Below are 20979 nucleotides of genomic sequence, written 5' to 3'. Positions count from 1 at the left end.
ATATATGGATTATATTTGGTCTTTTATTTGCTAGCACTTTCATTGATTATGAAATAAAGCGGCATAATGATTATATACAGAAATTCTGTAATTTATTGCTCTTTGCCTGGTCTTGTGACGTAAGACCTGTCCTGTGATATTAAAATACAAGGTCATTCTGCCCCAACCATCTCCCCACCAGACGTGTTGGATGGTGCAAACCCAGTTCTCCTGTTTGCGCTCTACAACAAGGTGACCGAAGGCAACATTTCCAAAAATATATTTTTATGTATAACTTCAAGGTACCTTTTAAAATGTTCTGCTTTCTGTCACAGATCACTGTGTTCTGTAGATCTGTTTTTGTGTGTGTGTGTGTGTGTGTGTGTGTGTGTGTGTGTGTGTGTGTGGGGATTACAGAGGACAGTGTTAATCAAAATTAAATTGAAAGGAAAAACACGGTTGGATGTGACTTTGGATAAATGTTAAGAGTTGAGTATCCATATATAACAAAGTAATTGTGTTTTCTTCTCGTCTCTCTAGGCATGTAAGAGAGGGAATTATGATATTGTGCGACTCTTAATAGAACAAGGTGCCGACTGTAATGTGCTGTCAAAGCACCAGGGCAATGCTTTACAGTTTGCTAAACAGAGCAATAATGTGCTGCTATTTGAATTAATTAATGGCCATTTGGAAAAGTAAGTATTCTTTTTCTGTGTCACTTGTTCTCTGAAATGTTGGAAAATGCTCATTTGACTGTATGTGGGACCTATATAGTGGAGTAAAAAGACAGTTTGATACAGTAACATTCCAATTAAATTGATCCTGGTTTTGGACCGATACCATCACACACAGATTATTTACCGGTGGTTTTCCAATACTTAACATACTGGTGGGTTAAGCCTTCTCTGGTAGCAACATAAATTGGATCCGTTGTTTGTGCTCTTTTAAGACAACACTCGGTGTGCGTTTGTTTTTTGTGTGAACTGGAAAAAAAGTTTTTTTGGCAGGTAAATATAATGTATTACATCATAATTTGTATTCACATTTTGAGCCTTGGGCTCCTTTTTCACATTTTCTTCTTTGTCCCTTTGTTTTGTATAGCAAAAAAAAAGCCTGTTTACAAAGCAAAGTAGTTCAAGCTAAATGCTCATGACTATGTCAGAGCAGCGACTCTTTTTTTCTTATTTGTTATATGTAAAACAGCACTTAACACGATGAGTGTCTGTTGTACTCTTTGGCCAACACAGTGATTTAGGAATCCTTTGTCTCGTATAAAGGTGTTAACCCCAGCATTCCATGTTCCTGATATGTGTCTGTGGTACCATGTACTGGCATACAGTGTCATCAATACAGCAGTCAGTGTCTGTTTAAAACTAAATTTCATTAGCCATGTACCCTGCTCTGTGATCCACTGTGTCAGAGGGAACACAGCAATCACAAAGCACGCGGTTGCGCACGCTAGGAGCCACAGATAAGCAGCTGATGAGGGAGGCTCTATTTATGCCCTCCTGCATTGTCGCTTGTCCCATTTGCCCATTTTAATATAGTAGCCAGCCAGATGGGAAGCGGTTAATGTTTTAAGTGCAGGTGATCTACCACTAGTGAGTTCCTAATGGCCTGATGATTGCCAGATTATTGCATAGGATACTCACATTATATTTTCTTACTGTGTTAGGACAAATAATATAGGGGCCTTGATAACCTACGAGTGAACTAACTTTCTCAAACTGTTCTTACAGACTTTCCAGAGTGGTGGAAGATGCAATAAAGGATTATTTTGAGACACGGCTTGCTTTGCTCGAACCTATCTTCCCCATTGCCTGCCACAGGCTCTGCGAGGGACCAGACTTTTCTCTGGATTTCAGCTACAAACCCCCATATAATATTCCTGAAGGTACGCCACTGGTAATTCAGTTTATCAAATTTCATGGAGCTTGTGGCAGTATTGGATAGATACTAATTTTAGCCCAGAGTCACCAATCAGATTCACACCTTCACTAGAAAATGACAAGTAAAAATGAATGAGCTACCACAGCGCTCAACAACGCCGTGGTAGTTCATTGAGATTTACAAGCCGACAGCCTTGTAGTTGTCCAATTCACAGAACACTGAGCCCCGCCTGGCCGCGTTTGTTGCAAAGATCCCCCGCTAGCTGTCAGAATTTGGGAGAAGATCCCCCGCTAGCTCTCAGAAAGGGGGAGAGGGGGCTGGTGCATCTGTAACATGTTAAATGTTACACCCAGAATATGGTTGTAACAGGTTTCAAAAAGTGAAGTTCTCCTTTTAAGGCATTTAGGACACTGGTAACCGTAAGTTGGCCCCTGTATAACCTCTCCTCGTACCCCCAGAATGCCTCCTATTTTTTCGTTATCAAAGGAAGCTGTGCATCTTTCCTCTGCTGAACAAAAGTGTTTTTTTTTTTTTTTTTTGTGATCGACTTTGCAATGTTTTCCTCCATTGACTTCATGATTCCTCACTGCTTGAGCTGATAGATACAGTGCCTTGAAAAAGTATTCATACCCCTTAAAATGTTCCACAATTTGTCATGTTGCAACCAAAAAACAAGCCCTGTTTGTTAGAGAACCTTGGTTAACAAACAGCATCATCAAGGCCAAGGAACACCAGGCAGGCCAGAAATAAAGTTGTGGAGAAGTTCAAAGCTTGGGATATTTTTTTCAAAGCTTGGGATAACCTAACCCTACTTTAAACATCTACTGTTCAATCCATCATCAGAAAATGGAAAGAGTATGGCACAACTGCAAACCTACAAAGACAGGGCTGTCCACCTAAACTGACAAGCCAGGCAAGGGGAGCAATAATCGGAGAAGTAGCCAAGAGGCCCATGGTAACTCTAGAGGAGCTGCAGAGATCCACAGCTCAGGTGGGAGAATCTGTCTGCAGGATAATTATTAGTCGTGCACTCCACAAATCTGTCAAGAAGAAAGCCTTTGTTGAAGGAAAGCCATAAGAAGCCCTGTTTGTAGGTTGCGAGACGCCATGTGGGGGACACAGCAAACGTGGAAGGAGGTGCTCTGGTCACATAAGACCAAAATTGAACTTTGGCCTAAAAGCAAAATGCTATGTGTGGGGAAGAACTTACACTGCACATCACCCTGAACGCACCATCCCAACTGTAAAAACACCGTAACACATTTTTCCCCACATGCTTTTGGAAGACTTTAGATGTGTTTTTGCAAAATTTAGCCGGGCTTGGATGTTTTTCTTAAGAAAAGGCTTCCGTCTTGCCACTCTACCCCATAGCCCAGACATATGAAGACTACAGGAGATTGTTGTCACATTTACCGCACTGTACTTGCCAGATATTCCTGCAGGTCCTTTAATGTTGCTGTAGGCTTCTTGGCAGCCTCACTGACCAATTTTCTCCACTCAACTTCATCAATTTTGGAGGGACGCCCAGTTCTTGGTAATGTCACTGTTGTGCCATATTTTCTCCACTTGATGATGACTGTCTTCACTGTGTTCCATGGTATATCTTTTGCCTTGGAAATTCTTTTGTACCCTTCTCCTGACTGATACCTTTTAACAATGAGATCCCTCTGATGCTTTGGAAGCTCTCTGCAGACCATGGCTTTTGCTGTAGGATGCCACTAAGAAAAGGTCAGGAAAGACCTACTAGAACAGCTTTAACTTTATTTGGGGTTAATCAGAGGCACTTTAAATGATGACAGGTGTGTGCTGACTCCTATTTAACATGAGTTTGAATGTGAATGCTTAATTCTGAACACCGCTACATCCCCAGTTATAAGAGGGTGTGCACACTAATGCAACCACGTTATTTTAGTTTATATTTACTCTCTGAAAGGAAAACTGCTAATTCATGTATTTTCTTCTTTGCAGAATCTGGAATACTCCTGTTTGTTTTTCATGCAAACTTCTTTGGTAAAGAAGTGGTGGTTCGATTATCTGGACCATGTAGTGTCCAGGCTGTGGTATTAAATGACAAGTTCCAGCTTCCTGTATTTTTGGTAAGACCACCATCAAAACACTTTTTTCTTTTTTTTTTTTTTTTTTATTTATTGTTAGAATGCAATTTAACAAGAACAATGGCCTCGACATTCTTTTAAATCGGTGTCATAACCTTTGTGTATTCTTGGCTGTGATAATTTTAGTTCGTGTAAAATTTTTATTGTGTACACTCAAGCATTCAATTTGAGTGATCAAAGATCAAATATTTAACACATCTTTTGCATGTGAGGTAGTGAGTCATGACGAGGTACGAATGGAAGAACTGAGGTCACTAAACCAACAGGTGCACACTAAACTTTGAACATAGAGCTGTGGTAATCTGTCACCAACAAGACTATGCTTGGACATGCAGCAATATCATGTGAGCTTTCACTAAAGTTGCCAGTGGTCTTCCGACTGCAAAATCTGGAGACCAATTTTCCATACTCAGAATAGAGAGGAAATCTCTGCAAAGTGAGAGTGTTATTTCCATGTTGAACTGTTGTCATTTAAAAAATGGTTCTCCATTGAAAGATTAACCTTCACCTCCTGCTCACATGGCAACTCTGAGGGCTGATTTACTTATAGACGCGGCAGCATGCATATGTTATTGCAGTGCACGTTAATGCACTGCACAGTGTATGTTGGCCCTAACATTAGGATTTTCCCTTGCGTTATATTTATGACAATGGTCAGCAGGACAAATCAAAGGATGAATCTCCCTAGCAGGGATATGGCAATAAAAAGTTTGTACAGTTTAAAGCGGTAGTAAACTGCAGTTTTTCTCGAACATCATGGGACACAGAGCCACAGTAATTACTGATGGGTTATATAGGGTATCACTGGTGATTGGACACTGGCACACCCTATCAGGAAGTTCAACCCCCTATATAATCCCTCCCCTTGCAGGGATACCTCAGTTTTTACGCCAGTGTCTTAGGTGATGGACGTGTAAAGATGTCCTGTGCTGAGCTCCAAAGGGAATATCCTATATCCTATACTGGGGCAAGCCAGGCAGACCGGATCCATTCAAAGTGTCCTCTCTAGGCCGAATTGGATGGTACCCGGGCCTCGTGTCTGAAGAAACAAGGTTTTACCTGTAATGCTTCTCTTTTTATAGAGCTGGACCCCGCATATTAGAAAATGGTTTTCTAGCCGGGTGCTTTACGGGCCCAGAACTGCAGGATCCCCCTATTCGTAGGGGGCCCCAGTCTCTGACGTTTTTTTCAAACGGAGCCCACCGTGAGAGGTGAAGATTGGGTCTGTGTAAACTGAACCCTGTGGCTGGATAAGGTAAGAGGAGATTCCACAGAATTTTCTAATTCTAGTAGGTTTCTCCTTTAAGGTAAATGCATGCTATGAATATTGTGACCACTGGGGGCTGCCAAGAGCACAAACCTTCACATGCTGGATTGTCTGTCTCAGTGTTTGCTGCACGTCTCACAGCGTCTCAGGCTGGCTGCAAAGGTAGGATGGAAGGGGGGATTTCTCATGTTTGAATATTCTCTCCCCCCCCCCCCCCCAGGCTAGAGAGAGGCCACAGGGGTCTAGAAAGTGGTTATACCGCTCGGGCACTGCTGCCTCGGCCGCCATTTCCGACCATTGCCGTTTAGGCAGGTCTTCACTACCAGCTTCTCTCCCTCCTCCCCCTCCCCCAGCCTTCCTCCATAGTATTACAGGAGAGTTGGGAAGCGCTCGTTTTTTTCAAAATTCCAGTGGGGGGGGGGCGGGACGTCAGCACAGGTGCTTAGACTCCCACTCAGGCCAGCTGCAGGCTATTAAGGCACTCTGTACAGGTGCACACAGCCTTTGGAGAGACACAGAGCTGACGGTCGCATGTAAGGTGGGACACAGGCATTCTCCTAGGCAGCATTTATAACACCAGACTGAGCATTGGGTAGCAAGGCTTTTAGCCAGACTACATCGCTCAGCAGTCAGTGTTCATTTGTATACCTCACACCTTGTTGCTTTGCAGTATGGGTAGAAGAGGTTCAAGCACCCCAAGAACCAGAGACACTAGGGGATCTCGTTCAGGTTCTGAGGGCCCCCTGTCAGCAGCATCCTCCCCCCCTGATGGGCCAGGGATGGCTAGCCAGGGAGAGCCGTTGGGGTCAGGGGCTACACCTGCTTCTGACACTTCAGCCCCTGTATATATTACACAAGAGGTTTTTTTCCTCAACCATTAATGGTCTAGAGGAAAGATTAATGGCCGTGATTACGTCTTCACTCAGTAGAAGAAAACGCACTAGGCCTTCCTCTGTTCCCCAAGACCCTCAGGAAGAGGAGCTCTGGGATAAAGGAGACGAATCCCTTTCAGAGGATCGGGATGGGACGGATGATTCCTCTTCGGAGGAATCAGGTGGAGAGGGGCCCTCTGCGACTTCCCAAGAGGAGAAAGTCTTAGTGCAGATCCTTACTCGATTGGTCCGCTCCACATTTAAGTTGCCCCTACCTGAAACTGCTAAAGAATCCTCTTCTGCTTTCGGGTCACTGAAACCTTTCCAAGCAGCACAGGCTTTTCCTGTTCATAATTTACTTGAAAAGCTAATTTATTCTGAGTGGGATCACCCAGACAAAAGTTTTTTTCCCGCTGAGAAAGTTTTCAACACTTTATCCGATGGAAGAAAAGTTTATTAAGATGTGGGGAATAACGGCCATTGTTGCCGCCATTTCCTCCGTAAATAATAGACTGACTTGTGTCCTGTAGACAATGCTCAGGGATCCTGTAGATAAAAAGATGGAATCCCTATTGAAGGATGTTTTTTCCTTAGCAGGTTCAGTGGCTCAACCTGCAGTAGCAGCGATTGGAGTCTGTCAATACTTAAGAGACCATGTTAAGCAGGTCATCAAAGTATTACCTGAACAGCAGGCCCAGGGGTTTGCTAACCTTCCAGCGGCCTTATGCTTTGTATTAGAGATTCTATCGTGCAAACCTCCCGTCTTTCACTGGGGTTGGTGCATATACGTAGAATCCTATGGTTGAAAAATTGGTCAGCCGAAGCACCATGTAAGAAGCTGCTGGCTGGGTTTCCATTTCGTGGTGCAAGGTTGTTTGGAGAAGACTTGGATAACTATATCAAGAGCATCTCTTGTGGGAAAAGCACTCTTTCCTGTTAAGAAGAAGAGTAAGCGTCCCTCTTTCAAACTGACTCTTTCCCCAGTGCCGGGGGATTCAGCCTCCAGGCAGTCTCGACGGCCGCCTCCGTCTGGGTCCAGAGACAAGAGTCAACCCCAGGGACAAAAAAAGTCCTGGGGGAAGAAGCCTACTAGGCAAAACACTAAGACCTCTGCATGAGGGGGCGCCCCCGCTCACTCGAGTGGGGGGAAGACTGCAACAGTTCTCAGGGCTCTGGCAGGAGGATTTCCAGGACAGATGGGTAATCTCCACGGTAACCTTAGGGTACAAGCGGGAGTTTCAGGAATTTCCCTCTCCTCGGTTCCTCAGATCAAGCATTCACGAATGCTGCAACACAGTATTCTGTCGACCTGGAACAAGAAGGTTCAGGCATTAGACTTTCCGATGCACCTGTCGCATGCGGTGCGTCAGAGCCTCAATTGGTGGCTCATACCCGAAAACCTGCAGAAGGGGAAATCCTTTCTACCGGTTACCTGGAAGGTGGTAACAACAGATGCCAGTCTGTCAGGTTGGGGAGCAGTTCTGGAACAGTCTGCGGTTCGGGGCATATGGTCCAAGACCGAGAGGACCTTACCCATCGACATTCTGGAGATCCGGGCGATATATCTAGCCCTAAAAGCCTGGACTATCAGGCTACAGGGTTGTCCGGCTTATGTCAATCATCAGGGAGGCACCCGGACCCGAGCTGCTCAAAAGGAGGTGAACCAGATCTTAGTCTGGGCAGAGATGCATGTGCCATGCATATCGGCAGTTTTCATCCCGGGAATAGAGAACTGGCAGGCGGACTATCTAAGTCGCCAGCAGTTACTTCCAGGGGAATGGTCTCTGCATCCCGACGTCTTTTGGGCCATATGCCAAAGATGGGGGGTTCCAGATGTAGATCTCTTTGCATCCCGATTCAACAAAAAGATAGACCGATTTGTGGCAAGGACAAAAGATCCTCTTGCATGCGGGGCGGATGTGTTGGTGATTACGTGGCATCAGTTCTCACTGATTTACGCATTCCTGCCTATTCTGCTACTACCACGACTCCTTCGCAGGAAAGGAAGTCAGTACTTCTGGTGGCCCCCACTTGGCCCAGAAGGACTTGGTATGCAGAAATAGTAAGGATGACGGTGGGTTCCCCGTGGACACTACCGGTACGCCCAGACCTGTTATCTCAAGGTCCAGTGTTCCATCCTGCCTTACAAACGCTAAATTTGACGGTTTGGCTATTGAGACCCACGTTCTGAAGAGTCGTGGGCTCTCAGGTCCTGTCATATCTACCTTGATTAATGCAAGGAAGCCAGCTTCCAGGATGATTTATCATAGTCTGGAAAGCTTATGTATCCTGGTGTGAATCCAGAGGTTGGCATCCCAGGAAATATGTCATAGGTAGAATTCTTGATTTTCTACAAATAGGATTAGAGATGAAGCTGGCCTTGAGTACCATCAAGGGCCAGGTCTCTGCTTTATCAGTATTATTTCAGCGGCCACTTGCTTCGCATTCTTTGGTCCGAAGCTTTATGCAGGGGATGATGCGTCTTAATCCTCCGGTTAAAGCGCCCCTAAACCCCTGGGACTTGAACTTGGTCCTGGCTGTGTTACAGAAACAGCCTTTTGAACCAATAAGTCAGATTCCTTTGGTCTTGTTGACAAGGAAGTTAATTTTTCTGGTGGCCATCTCTTCTGCTAGAAGAGTTTCAGAATTAGCAGCCCTTTCCTGTAAGGAGCCTTATTTGATTATACACAAGGATAGAGTGGTACTACGCCCTCATCCTAGTTTTTTACCGAAGGTGGTTCTGATTTTCATTTAAACCAAGACATTGTTCTGCCTTCCTTTTTTCCAGATCCCTGTTCTCCGGAAGAGAGATCTCTACATTCGTTGGATGTAGTAAGAGCAGTTAAGGCCTATCTCGGGGCAACTGCTCAGATCCGCAAGACGGATGTTTTGTTTGTGCTGTCAGAAGGTCCCAATAGAGGACAGGCAGCGTCAAAAGCTACCATTTCTAAATGGATTCGACAATTGACCATTCAAGCTTACGGTTTGAAACAGAAGATTCCTCCGTTTCAGATCAGGGCACATTCCACAAGGGCTATTGGTGCTTCTTGGGCAGTGCATCACTGGGCCTCTATGGCTCAAATCTACAAGGCTGCAACCTGGTCTTCAGTTCATACATTCACCAGATTCTATCAGGTGGATGTGAGAATGCATGAGGATATCGCCTTTGGGCGTAGTGTGCTGCGGGCAGCGGTACAGGGTCCTCAGGTCTGATTGCACCCTACTTGGTCGTGGTCCCCCCCCCTCAGGTAGCACTGCTCTGGGACATCCCATCAGTAATTACTGTGGCTCTGTGTCCCGTGATGTTCGAGAAAGAAAATAGGATTTTTTAAAACAGCTTACCTGTAAAATCCTTTTCTTTCGAAGGACATCATGGGACACAGAGGTCCCGCCCCTCTTCTAATACACTATATTGCTTGGCTACAAAACTGAGGTATCCCTGCAAGGGGAGGGATTATGATAGGGTGTGCCAGTGTCCAATCACCAGTGATACCCTATATAACCCATCGGTAATTACTGTGGCTCTGTGTCCCGTGATGTCCTTCGAAAGAAAAGGATTTTACAGGTAAGCTGTTTTAAAAAATCCTATTTTTTGGGCTTGGGGCAGGGGGAACTTCCCTGCAGGGCAATGTCATAATGTGCTAGTATGCACCGCATACCTAGCACGTTATGAGACTTGCCTTAAAATAAAGCCCTCCTGCGCCATGCTGCCGCTGAGAGGGCAGATCATCTTCCCCCAGTCTTCCTTCCGGGTTCTTTTTTTATTTTTTTGCGCTCTTAACAAAAAAAGACCAGCAATTTTTTACTTTCTGCTATAAAACGCATCCAATAAAAAAAAAAAAAAATTAAAGAATCAGATTTCTTCATCAATTAGGGCCAATATGTATTCTGCTACATGTTTTTGGTTAAAAACAAAATCCCAATAAGCGTGTATTGATTTTTGCAAAAGTTACAGCGTCTGCAAACTATGGGATAGATTTATGGGCTCTTTATTTTTTTCGTTTTTGCTAGTAATAGCGATTTTGAGCAGGACTGCGACATTATGGCAAATAAATCTAAGGGCCACTTTTTGGGGACCAGTGACACCAATACAGTGATCAGTGTTTAAAAAAAAAAAAAAAATGCACACTCACTGTATAAATGACACTGGCAGGGAAGGGGTTAACATCATGGGCGATCAGAGGGGTAAGTGTGAGAGAGAGAATGCTGTGACTGGAGGAAAACGCAGATCTGCTTTTAGATAGGCAGACCGCCATTCTGCCTCTCCTGTAAATGAACGAATGGTCCCGGCGGCCATCGGACCTGTTGATTGGATCCCGCTGTGTCCAATCATGCGCGCGCCCCAGAGCCGAGGAGCGCAATTGTGTACAGGTATGTTACTTTGCGCTTGAGGGCCACCCTGCCGCAGTATATGTACGTGGGGGGCGGTCCTTAAGCAGTTAAATTACACAGGGCCAGGGCGTGCATCCCAGTGCTATGGAACAGAACGTCAAACGTATCTACAGTATATATAATATTGTGTAACCACCTCCCACATAGTGTTAACACACTTTTGCTGTGTATTTGTATAAACCGTAATAAAACCCGTAATAAACTCTGAGCTCTATCAGCCATTCTCAACCAGGGCTCCATGGAACCCTAGTTTTTCAGAGGCTGCTAGGGACTCTTGAGCAGTGGCAGATTGACTGCCTATGTGATAATACCTGCATGGTTGTGACGCCAAGACAGTTTGATGCATAGGAGAAGAATGAGAATCTACAAAGGCCCTTTTTGTTTTGTTTTTTAAATCTATAAACTGGCAGTCTCTGCTCTAATTCATCCCAAAGGGGTTCTATCAAATTGAGGTCAGGACTCTGCAGGCCGGTCAAGTTGTTCTACCCCAAACTCGCTCATTCATGTCTTTTATGGACCTTTGTGTACTGGTCCAAATCATTTGGTGGAGAGGGGATTATGGTGTGGGGTTTTTTTTCAGAGGTTGGGCTTGGCCCCTTAGTTCCAGTGAAGGGAACTCCTTAAGGCGTCGGCATACCAAAACATTTTGGACAATTTCATGCTCCCAACTTTGTGGGAACAGTTCTCTCCAGGTGGCCTCTGAGTGCACTCCTCAGAATCTAATCTCACATATCATGACATCTAATGTGGGAGATAAAAAGGAAGGAGGCTTCTATCGTGTAAAAACGTACAACAGGCTTTATTTAAAATATATGAACATTCCACTCACGTGTACATAGTACCAGCCCGACGCTAGGGAAAACGTGCTCAGTTGTGTTTTTAGATGTTCACCTCCAGTCATTCCACCATTTACGAAGAGAGGAGTGCACACTGCGACGCCACCTGGAGAGATTGAGCGTGTATGCTAGTCTATAATTTGGCTAGCCAGTCGATCTAGTGATCTAATTTAATCTAGCGAGAGTGGTGGAGCACTTAGATTTCTTTCACTGTGGAGATCATTTTCAATAGTTTTAGTTTTCCATTTTTTACTTTGAGATTACAGTTCGGAGGACACTGTTTATAGTTTTTGGAACTTTTGTGGGCTATCACTTTGGCGCTTTAAGAATGTTATTAGGTTAAATATAATTCTTTGCACATACTAATAGCACTTCACAAGCACTTTAATACATTTTTTTGATATTGCATTTGTTTGCACATATTTTATTCATGTGCACTTTTTTTTAAATGGCATATTGTGTATGTAATTAGTGAACATTGCGGATAGGAGGTGTAATATTAATTGTTTGATTACACTTTTTTTTTTTTTTTTTTTTTTTTGCACCATAGATTTCATTGTGGTGTGTGTGGAGCAGCACTACTCTATTTTTATAATTGTAGCAGTATGTTCTAGTAGAATACTTTCAACACACCCTTCTGTGGCGCTGTTACTTTGGTATAGTGTCATATTGCCAGTGATACTGCCTGTTGAACATGACAGTGGGTATAATTTTTTGCTGCGGAATGTGTACAACCCTGAGCGGCCTCATGTTCTCCTTTTTTAAGTGGGTGGTCAAGGGTAAGTTGTGGTATTAAAACTGCAGCTCAACCACCAATTTTTACCACCTCATGTTGCCCCTTTCCAATATCCCAGTGTGAATGAGCCCTAATACAGTGATTTCTTTTGAATGTCAGTTCCATCCAATGGCCATGTGGTATTTTTCTGATTTGTAGTATTAACATTAAAAAAAAGTAAATTATTATGGCCACAGATGGAACTCATCATCATCATAGGAAATCACTGCACTAAATACGGTCAGAATTCATCAGGGCTGGCCGAATGCATGTCACGTTTTGTCCAATGAATTATTTTACAAATGGACCCCTTGGTATTTTAAGTAAAGTTTTTTTATTTTTATTTTTTTTCCATTCTTTTGTGCTATTAGAATATGTGAAAAGTGGTTACAATCAATTATTACATGCACTTTTTAACATTGCGTAAAATCAATTTTGCACTGATATGTATTTGAAGTTGGCTTGTTGGAAAGAATTATCAGAAGAATATCAACATTTTTTTTGTAGTGCTGTATAATATACTATAGTTACATTGTATTAAATGTTAGTTAATATGGGGATTTCCCCCATAAAGTTATTGTTGCTAATTTTTTGTTTTTAATTATTTTCTAGGATGCTCATTTTATTTACTCCTTTAGTCCCGTTTCTGGCCCAAACAAACTTTTTATTAGACTCTCTGAGGTACCAACTGCAAAGGTGGGTTGTTGTATTTGGACAGGTTTTACCAATTTGTAAATTAGTGTAAGATGGATTTTATTAACACAATAAAACCTTGCAAAATAAAAGTGTATTCTCCAACTTTCTGCTTCTTTACGGGTGATATAGAGCACCTTCTTTAAATGTGCCAGGCCTGCTATCTCATTTTACGGAGAGGTTCCTACAGGTGTGACTCATCCACCTCACTGGAAATTGAAATTAAAATAAATATTTATGTGTGTAATATGTAATGTTAATGTATTTTTTACCACGTTTGTGTAGTGTGTTTGATTTATTTATTTATTTTTTAGTGTTTACCTTGAAGTAAGTTTTTATTTTCCTTTTAACGTAGACCCCTTCTGTGATGTAAGTAATGTTAGAACGGTGTTGCCGAAGCATTAAACAATGTCCTCTCTTTACAGGTAAAGCTACTGATTACTGCATACAGAGTACAACTCCATTAGAAGATGACATGTTTGCCTATCTTCACAATATTGTTTAGTGCTCCTCCTTGTACATAATGTGGAAATGGACAGATCCACGTGAAAACTCCATATCTGTGTTTTTATTAGATGTGACATGTACAGTAGAATTTTATTTTGACAAGTCATTCCTGGCACTTGATCTGTGTTGTGGTGTTGGGATTTGCTTTAGTTTCAAGAAGGTATATGTAACCAGTATGTCATTCCTGAGATCCATTTGCTACAGAAATGTTCCTTTCTTGTACAGATCATCTTGGATATTACCTTCTTGGATCTTCTGTAGTGGATGTCAAGTGTTTGTTTGTTTTTTTTTTTTGTTTTTTTTTTAATTTACTCACCCAGTCTTTGTCCTGCTCAGTTGAAAAAAAAATATATATATAATTTTTTTTTTTTTTTAACAAGACTTGATAGTTGGCCTTCTCTAAAACAACACCATGTCATTCTTGGGCTTTTTGCTAGATCACCTTGACAATAGGAAGTATTTTTCTCCTACCAAAGCCCAGTGTATATTTGTAATGTTGGAAATGGATGTTTAAGTAGACTGATGTCTCGTTTTTGGCCCTTTATCACTTTTTATGTTGTCAAGGAAAAAAATATTTCCACAGTGTGGAATCCTAGTAGTAATATTTTGCAGCTTGCTATCTAATATACTATTTAGAATAATATTTAATGTTCATGGCTCCTTAAAAAGCAAACCTTATTTTTCATTAAAAGTGATGAACAATCACTGTGTTACTTTTTACTGTTACTAAAAAGAAAATGAGGGTTATATCCTTCTGCACTCTAAAGGACACAGTAGTCATTTGGCTGCAAGTTTTGTATTGACTGTAGACAAAAAATTGGATGAGAGTCCATCACATTTCAACCAATTCATGCAGTGTGTGCCTGAGAATCCGCAGGCCGTATAGGAGTTTTATCATTTGAAGGTTTTTTTTGCAAAATATTTTTTCTGACAATTCTTGCTCAGATTGCACAAAATAAAATGTTTTGTTTTAGTTAGAATTAAATATTTAGCTTGCTCCTACAGATCAAGTTACACTTGTGAATATCCAATATAGTATATATTTTTGTATACTAGCATATAGGCGACCCTTTGGGATTCATTTTAAAAAACTCCAGAAGTAAAGTGCATTTTATAGCAGTCAGTTTCATATTGTTTTTTAGGGCATATACAACATGGAAACATTCTGGTTGCTATGAACAACTGAAAACCTATCAATTATTTTCATTCATATATCTGCCCCATTGTGTTTTGTACAGTACTTTTGAAAATCCTGTAAAATGCATGACCTAAATGTTATAATTCTGTAAATTAGTTCATAAAAACATAGTTAATACTGTGCTTGGTTGAACTTTAAAATATGTATGCCCTTGCAACAGTTCCCTTTTTCGTTTTTGGGATCATGCCTAGTATCTGTACTTTTTACTTGAACTAAATGCTTTCCTACCTATATTTTTTTTTTTTTTAAAAAGACTCTTAGAAGGAAGGATAGTTATTGCAAGTACTATATGACCTTGCAGAGAGAACCTGAAAGCTGCATTTGCTGATGTCTCCTTCGCTAGTTGCCTGGCTGCCATGCTGTGACACTCTTGCTTTTAGCCCTGAGTGACTGAACCAGAACAAATATAAACAAGCACCAGAAGGTGTGAACCAGCCTGCCAGTGCATTTCTACTTTTGCAGCCAAATTGAGATTACACATTTTTATCACGTGTTCACATAGGATAACCTAAATAAGGAAGCAGCCTTTTAACCACTTCCCGCCCAGTCAATGTACAGATATGGCCGGAAGCGTGCTCTCCAGTTTTGGGAGGGCATGCAGGGATATCCACCTGCTTGCGAATTATAGCGCTCTGTACTGGGCCGCTGTGATTGGCCCAGGTACCATGTGATTGCTGTGACCAATCGCATAACCAGTAAACACAACTGTCAATGGCTTTCATTCATCACAGCTTGTGTACTATTGCGATCTCTGTGATCGTTCACAGTGATCACATGGGATAGGGCCATTTACAATGGTTCTGTACCAATGTGATGGCTGTAGCCTATCACAATAGTAAACAATTATTCATGAATGAAAGCCGTTCATAACCGTTACAATTGCTTTTACAGTGATCACTGTACAAGCAATCCTAGTGTAAAAAAAAAAAAAATCCAGATCACCTTTCCAGATTAGTAGTGTCACTATGGTGACAGTATGTGTAAAAAGTGTTTGTTTTTTGTTACATACTGTCACCAGTTGGGAGTGTCCTCCCCGTTCATGGCCCCACCAGTCGGGAGTGTCCCCATAAGGACTTGTTCAAATGTGTGATGCTCTCTGAAGAGCCATCCATGTTTGGATGGCTCTTCAGAGCATTTGTCAGGCAGTGAGGAGGCATTGCTTCGCCTCTTCACCACCTGAGCCCCTTGGTCCTCCCACAAGAAACCCCGTTCACTAAATAAGTTATGATCGATGGGCATTCAGGGGGTATAATTCCTGCTAAAGCTGCTAAGCATCACAGCCATTGCAGGTTTACATCGCAGCTGCTAGGGGTGGTAAAACCGCAGCTAAACCGTAAGGTGTTATTATCTTTCTCCAACCCCCCCCCCCCCCTCCACCCTCACATCTGAATGAGCCCCAATAGTGCAGCCAGTCACAGTTCTCAGATCACTACAGCTACCTTGTCACCAGACCAGTGTAGCTAGAATCAGTGTTCTTAATTTGCCTGTTTATTGGGCATGTTTCTACCTGTTGCCTGGACTGATCTTTTGATCATATACTGACCCATTTGCACATTGGAGTAGGTTTCTGCAAGACACCAGTCCCAGCCATCCCCTACAGAGAACTGCATGCCTGGAGCCAAAGGAACCCTTTTCCTCTTTTATTTAGCCTACTGTACTTCCTGTCCAATGAAAATTGCATTCCTGGGGTCAGCCACTTACCAGTAGGCTAGGCTTCTTTGGCATATAGGAACTGGGGATGCTATAGGTGATGATACACGAAGCTATACTCCCTGACCACTCGTATGGAGGTGACCCTTACAGTACATTGGATTTAATACAATTGGTTGATTTGTGTGATAAACATACAATGTCTGATACATAATTCAGGCACTGAAAGTCTCACACAAGTGGTGTTGCCATACTAAGTAGCAGAATTTGTTTTGGTTTATAATTTCCATGTATGTCCTGCTGTTTGTGAGAAATATCATATTAAATTGACATTGTGTAAAAAAAAAAAAAAAAAAAAAAAAAAAAAAAAAAAATTTCATTCTGCATTTTCCAAAAACTTGTGCTCCAGGGCCTCCAAAAAAAGTGATAGGTAGTCTAGAACATTTTGATGTATAACAAAGAAAAACATGTTATTAAATTCACAGTATTTTTGGTTTATATCGCAAAAAAAATGCAATTGGCCCTATGCCACATAATTGCTGTGACCAATCACAGTGATCATAAATGTACAACCAAAGACTGCATGTTTTAGCCACTGCTGTTTCCTCTTATACCATTTGGCTGTGAGAGAAAATAGTGTTTCCTACAGTTATCGTACCAGCACATGTAATAGTGCACCAAAGCCAGCCGCAATGTCCCTGAGCGCTGTCCACACCAGTCTGTCACCCAGAGCTAGCAACAGAGTTCTTGATCTCTAGCCAGACTGGCCCTAGTGTTGCCAATGTAAGCCAGCAACTTTGTTTATATCACTGCCACTCCAGTACGGTGCCGCCAGTGTAAACCACAAACACTGTCCTGATCGCAAGACACACCAGTCCCAGTGTTTCCAGACCAGCGTAAGCTAGCAACAGTGTCCCGTGACCCTACATATGATGGGACCCACAAAATTAGGCCATTTTTTTCCGCAAAAAAAAGGTTATAAAATGTACATCTCCAGCCCACAATAATATCTGCATTGACGAGTCCTTCATACATTTCACTGGTAGCATCATACCCATATGTGCAAAGTAATTGTGACAAGTATGGGGTGAAGTTATATGAATAGAAAAACGCATGTCAGAGTTTGAAAAGCTGCACACCCCAGAAAGTTGCAAAATGGAATGATTCCCCCAAGGGGTTTTTAGTAGCTGAATATTTCAATCAATTATAAAGATTTTATTAAAAACTAAAACATATTGATTGAAATATTCAGCTGCTAAAAAAAACCTTGTGGAAATCATTCATTTTGGGGTGAAGTTATATAAACTTTGTGAGAGGGTCACGGGGTACACCGTCTGTTTACAACAAGAGCTATATCTTGGAACCTCCCTGGCTGCTCATCCTTTATGGATAGTGGAAGGATAGTTTTTTATTTCAATCTTATATCAGGGAGAATGTGTGGAGAATTTCTATTTCAGTGTGCCACTTTTTAGACACCTTTCTCGCAAAAGAAAATAGAACACACATCACATGTTTAAATTGAGGAAATGTACCTTAAAGAAAAAAAAAAGTAAATTTTTAAATTTATGGCAAAAAAACATGAACAACTCTAAAGTTGGGATAGAGCCATCTTTACCATAGTGTAGCAACCCTTCTTTTAACAACACTATAAATGTCTGGTGACTGAGGAGACCAGTTCCTAGAGTTTTGGGAAAGGAATGTTGTCCCGTTTGTTGTAATCTTCATTTCAAGATGGGCCAAATATTTACAATTTATAGCAGGTCTGGACTGTAGGTAGGCCCGTTAAGTACCTGGAATCTTCTACTACAAAGCTTGTTTTAGATGCAGTTTAGCATTGTCTTGCTGAAATATGCAAGGCCTTCCCTGGAAAAGAGGTTGTCTGGATGGTAGCATATGCTGCTCCAAAAACTGCATATATATTTCAGCATTGATGGTGCTGTTCCAGATGTGCAAGCTGCCCATTCTGTACACACTAATGCACCTCCATACCATCAGAGATCCAGGCTTTTGAACCAAGTGCTGATAAGCCAAAAGGTCCCTCTCCTTTTTAGTCCAGAAGATGCACTGGCCATGGTTTGCCAAAAAAAGTGTCAAATTTCGATTAGACTGACCACAGACCGGTTTCCTACTTTTTAAACAAATCATTTTAAATGAGCTTTGTCCCAGAGAAGATGGCGGGATTTTTGAATAATGTTTTAGATATGTCCTCTTTGCATGATGGAGCTTTACCTAGCATTTTTGGATAGCATGGTGAATGGCCTTTACAGACAGTGATTTTTGGAAGTATTCCTTAGCCCATGCAGTGATGTCAATCACAGAATCATACCCAGGTTTAATGCAGTGCCATCTGATGGTCCAAAGATCACAGGCATCCAATATTGCGTGTTCGGCCTTGTCCCTTTGCATGCAGAGATTTTATCCAGTACCTCCTGAATCTTTTGCTGATATATATTAGATGATTATATATTTAAAGTCTTTGCAATTTTTTAAATCAAATAAAACTTTATTGAAAGAATAATAAATGAGAAGCATCACAGTATACAAGATCTTGTACATAAGCCTAATATGCCTTCAACCTATGGTATATAGCACTAAATCACATGAACTCAGTACATCCGGATACTACTTAGATCAAACAAAAAAACAATCAGTTGACGTCTGAAGAATGGAGACCCCAGGTGAAATACTAATTCCAGTGACTATCATACAGTATCCCTTCTACACTAGTAGACAGTCCATAATTAGATCAGTTGGAGCTAGACCAGGAATGTCCAGCCAAGGTGCCCAAATTTTGTTGAATGTTTTCACACTACCCTGGGGGTAATAAATGTATTTTAAAGTCTTTGCAATTTTACTTTGAGACACATTATTCTGAAATTTGACAATTTTTAGATGCTGCTTTTCACAGATCGGTGAGCCTCTGCCTATCTTTATTTCTGAGACATTGACTATCCAAGATGCTATTTTTATACCCAATCATGTTATTGACCTGTTGCCAATGAACCTATATAGTTGCAAAGTATTCTTCCAGCTCTTGTTAGTACCGTTTACTTTGCCAACCATTTCAAATTAACCTTTTTTTTTTTTTCTTCTTAAAATGGTACATCTTCCCAGTTTAACCACTTGCTTACTTGGCTAAATTTAATTGTCATTTTTCAGTCTGGGAACAATGTACCCATATGAAATGATCATTTTTTTTCACACAAATAAAGCTTTCTTTTACCACACGCCGACCGGGCCATAGCCGAAAGACGGCTACAGCGTGGTCGGCTTATTCTGGGAGGGCGTCCATGGACTGCCTGTGCAAGGCAGGATTCATAAAGCGCTAGTCTTTATTTGGGTTTGGTATTTGCTTTTCTGCAGAAAAACAAGGCAAGCAAAAACATTGAGTTTGTTCAGTGACTATTAGGCAGCAGTGTAGTGCCGCCTTCACAGGGAAGCTCAGCAACCCAGTTATAAGGAAAATGTCCACTCCAGCCATGATATTGCACGGCTTTTCCATTGAGAGTGATTTACACTCATGCTGCCCCAGAGACCAGCAGAGGGGCTCCCTGATAGATGAGGCATTTTAGCATGTGCATGGCCGTCTTTAACGCGAGGCAAAAGGGGCAGTTGCCCAGGGCCCAATCATTGTTGGGGGGGCCCCAAAAGCCCTTGAGCCCACCCTGCCCACAAATATTTGTCCCATGCAGCGGACTCCCCACTTGCTCTCCTGGCCGGTTGAGTGTGACGGGAGAGGCAACCTGAGGGCTGTATGTGCTGGAGCCTGCTCATCCCGCTTCTCCCTATGTCAGTCACCAGCGGCTCTTAAAGGAAGTGAGGCAGAGCAGCTCAGTGTTCCCCTGCTCGCCTCCGCCCCTTCTCTGGTCAGTGTTCCCTCCCCCACTCACCCCGCCCTTTCTCCGGTCACAGTCAGTTCCTCCCCCTGCCCCTGCCATTTCTCCAGTCAGCAGGGCTAAGATGAAAGACAGAGCAGGCTGTGATTGTTCTCCTTCACCCTTCTGTCAGCAGCGGAGGGGGTGGATTGATAAAGGAGCAGCTTACAGAGGGGGACACAATTAATGAGTTACAGGAATCAGTGTGCAGTAACTTCTAGCAACCAATGGGTGAGTAGTGATGGTGGTCAGTAACTTCTAGCAACCCAATCAGTGAGCAGTAATGGTGTGCAGAAACCTATAGCAACCCAATCAGTGAGCGGTAATGGTGTGCAGCAACCCAATCAGTGAGCGGTAATGGTGTGCAGTAATCTCTATCAACCCAATCAGTGAGCGGTGATGGTGTGCAGTAACGTCTAGCAACCCAATCAGTGAGCGGTAATGGTGTGCAGTAACTTCTAGCAACCCAATCAGTGAGCGTTAATGGTGTGTAGTAACTTCTAGCGACCCAATCAGTGAGCGGTAATAGTGTGCAGTAACCTATAGCAACCCAGTCAGTGAGCGGTAATGGTGTGCAGTAATGGTGTGTGGTAACGTCTAGTAACCCAATCAGTGAGTGGTAATGGTGTGCAATAACGTCTAGCAATGAAATCAGTGAGCGGTAATGGTGTGCAGTAACTTCTAGCAACCCAATCAGTGAACGGTGATGGTGTTCAGTAATCTTTAGCAACCCAATCGGTGAGCGGTAATGGTGTGCAATAACGTCTAGCAACCCAATCAGTGAGCGGTAATGGTGTGCAGTAACTTCTAGCAACCCAATCAGTGAGCGGTAATGGTGTGCAGTTAGCTCTAGCAACTCAATCAGTGAGCAGTAATTGTGTGCAGTAACCTGTAGCAACCGATCAGTGAACAGTAGTGATCTGCTGTAAAA

The 20979-nt window shown here is 42.3% G+C and overlaps 1 protein-coding gene across 1 annotated transcript in view; it reads left to right on the top strand.

Moving 5' to 3' along the window:
* The window catches only part of MPHOSPH8 (M-phase phosphoprotein 8), a 97991-nt gene extending 83961 nt beyond the window's left edge, over positions 1-14030 (top strand). The window contains exons 10-14 of the mRNA XM_073613474.1: positions 520-674; positions 1719-1873; positions 3838-3965; positions 12738-12821; positions 13244-14030. Of these exons, the coding sequence (XP_073469575.1) occupies positions 520-674; positions 1719-1873; positions 3838-3965; positions 12738-12821; positions 13244-13285 (564 nt within the window). The 3' untranslated portion in view covers positions 13286-14030. The remainder of the gene's footprint in view (positions 1-519; positions 675-1718; positions 1874-3837; positions 3966-12737; positions 12822-13243) is intronic.
* The last annotated feature ends 6949 nt before the right edge of the window (positions 14031-20979 follow it).

The sequence above is a fragment of the Aquarana catesbeiana genome, linkage group LG02, assembly GCF_042186555.1.
Source record: "Aquarana catesbeiana isolate 2022-GZ linkage group LG02, ASM4218655v1, whole genome shotgun sequence".
Classification (NCBI taxonomy): Eukaryota; Metazoa; Chordata; class Amphibia; order Anura; family Ranidae; genus Aquarana; species Aquarana catesbeiana.
This window is presented reverse-complemented; position numbering and strand designations above follow the sequence as displayed.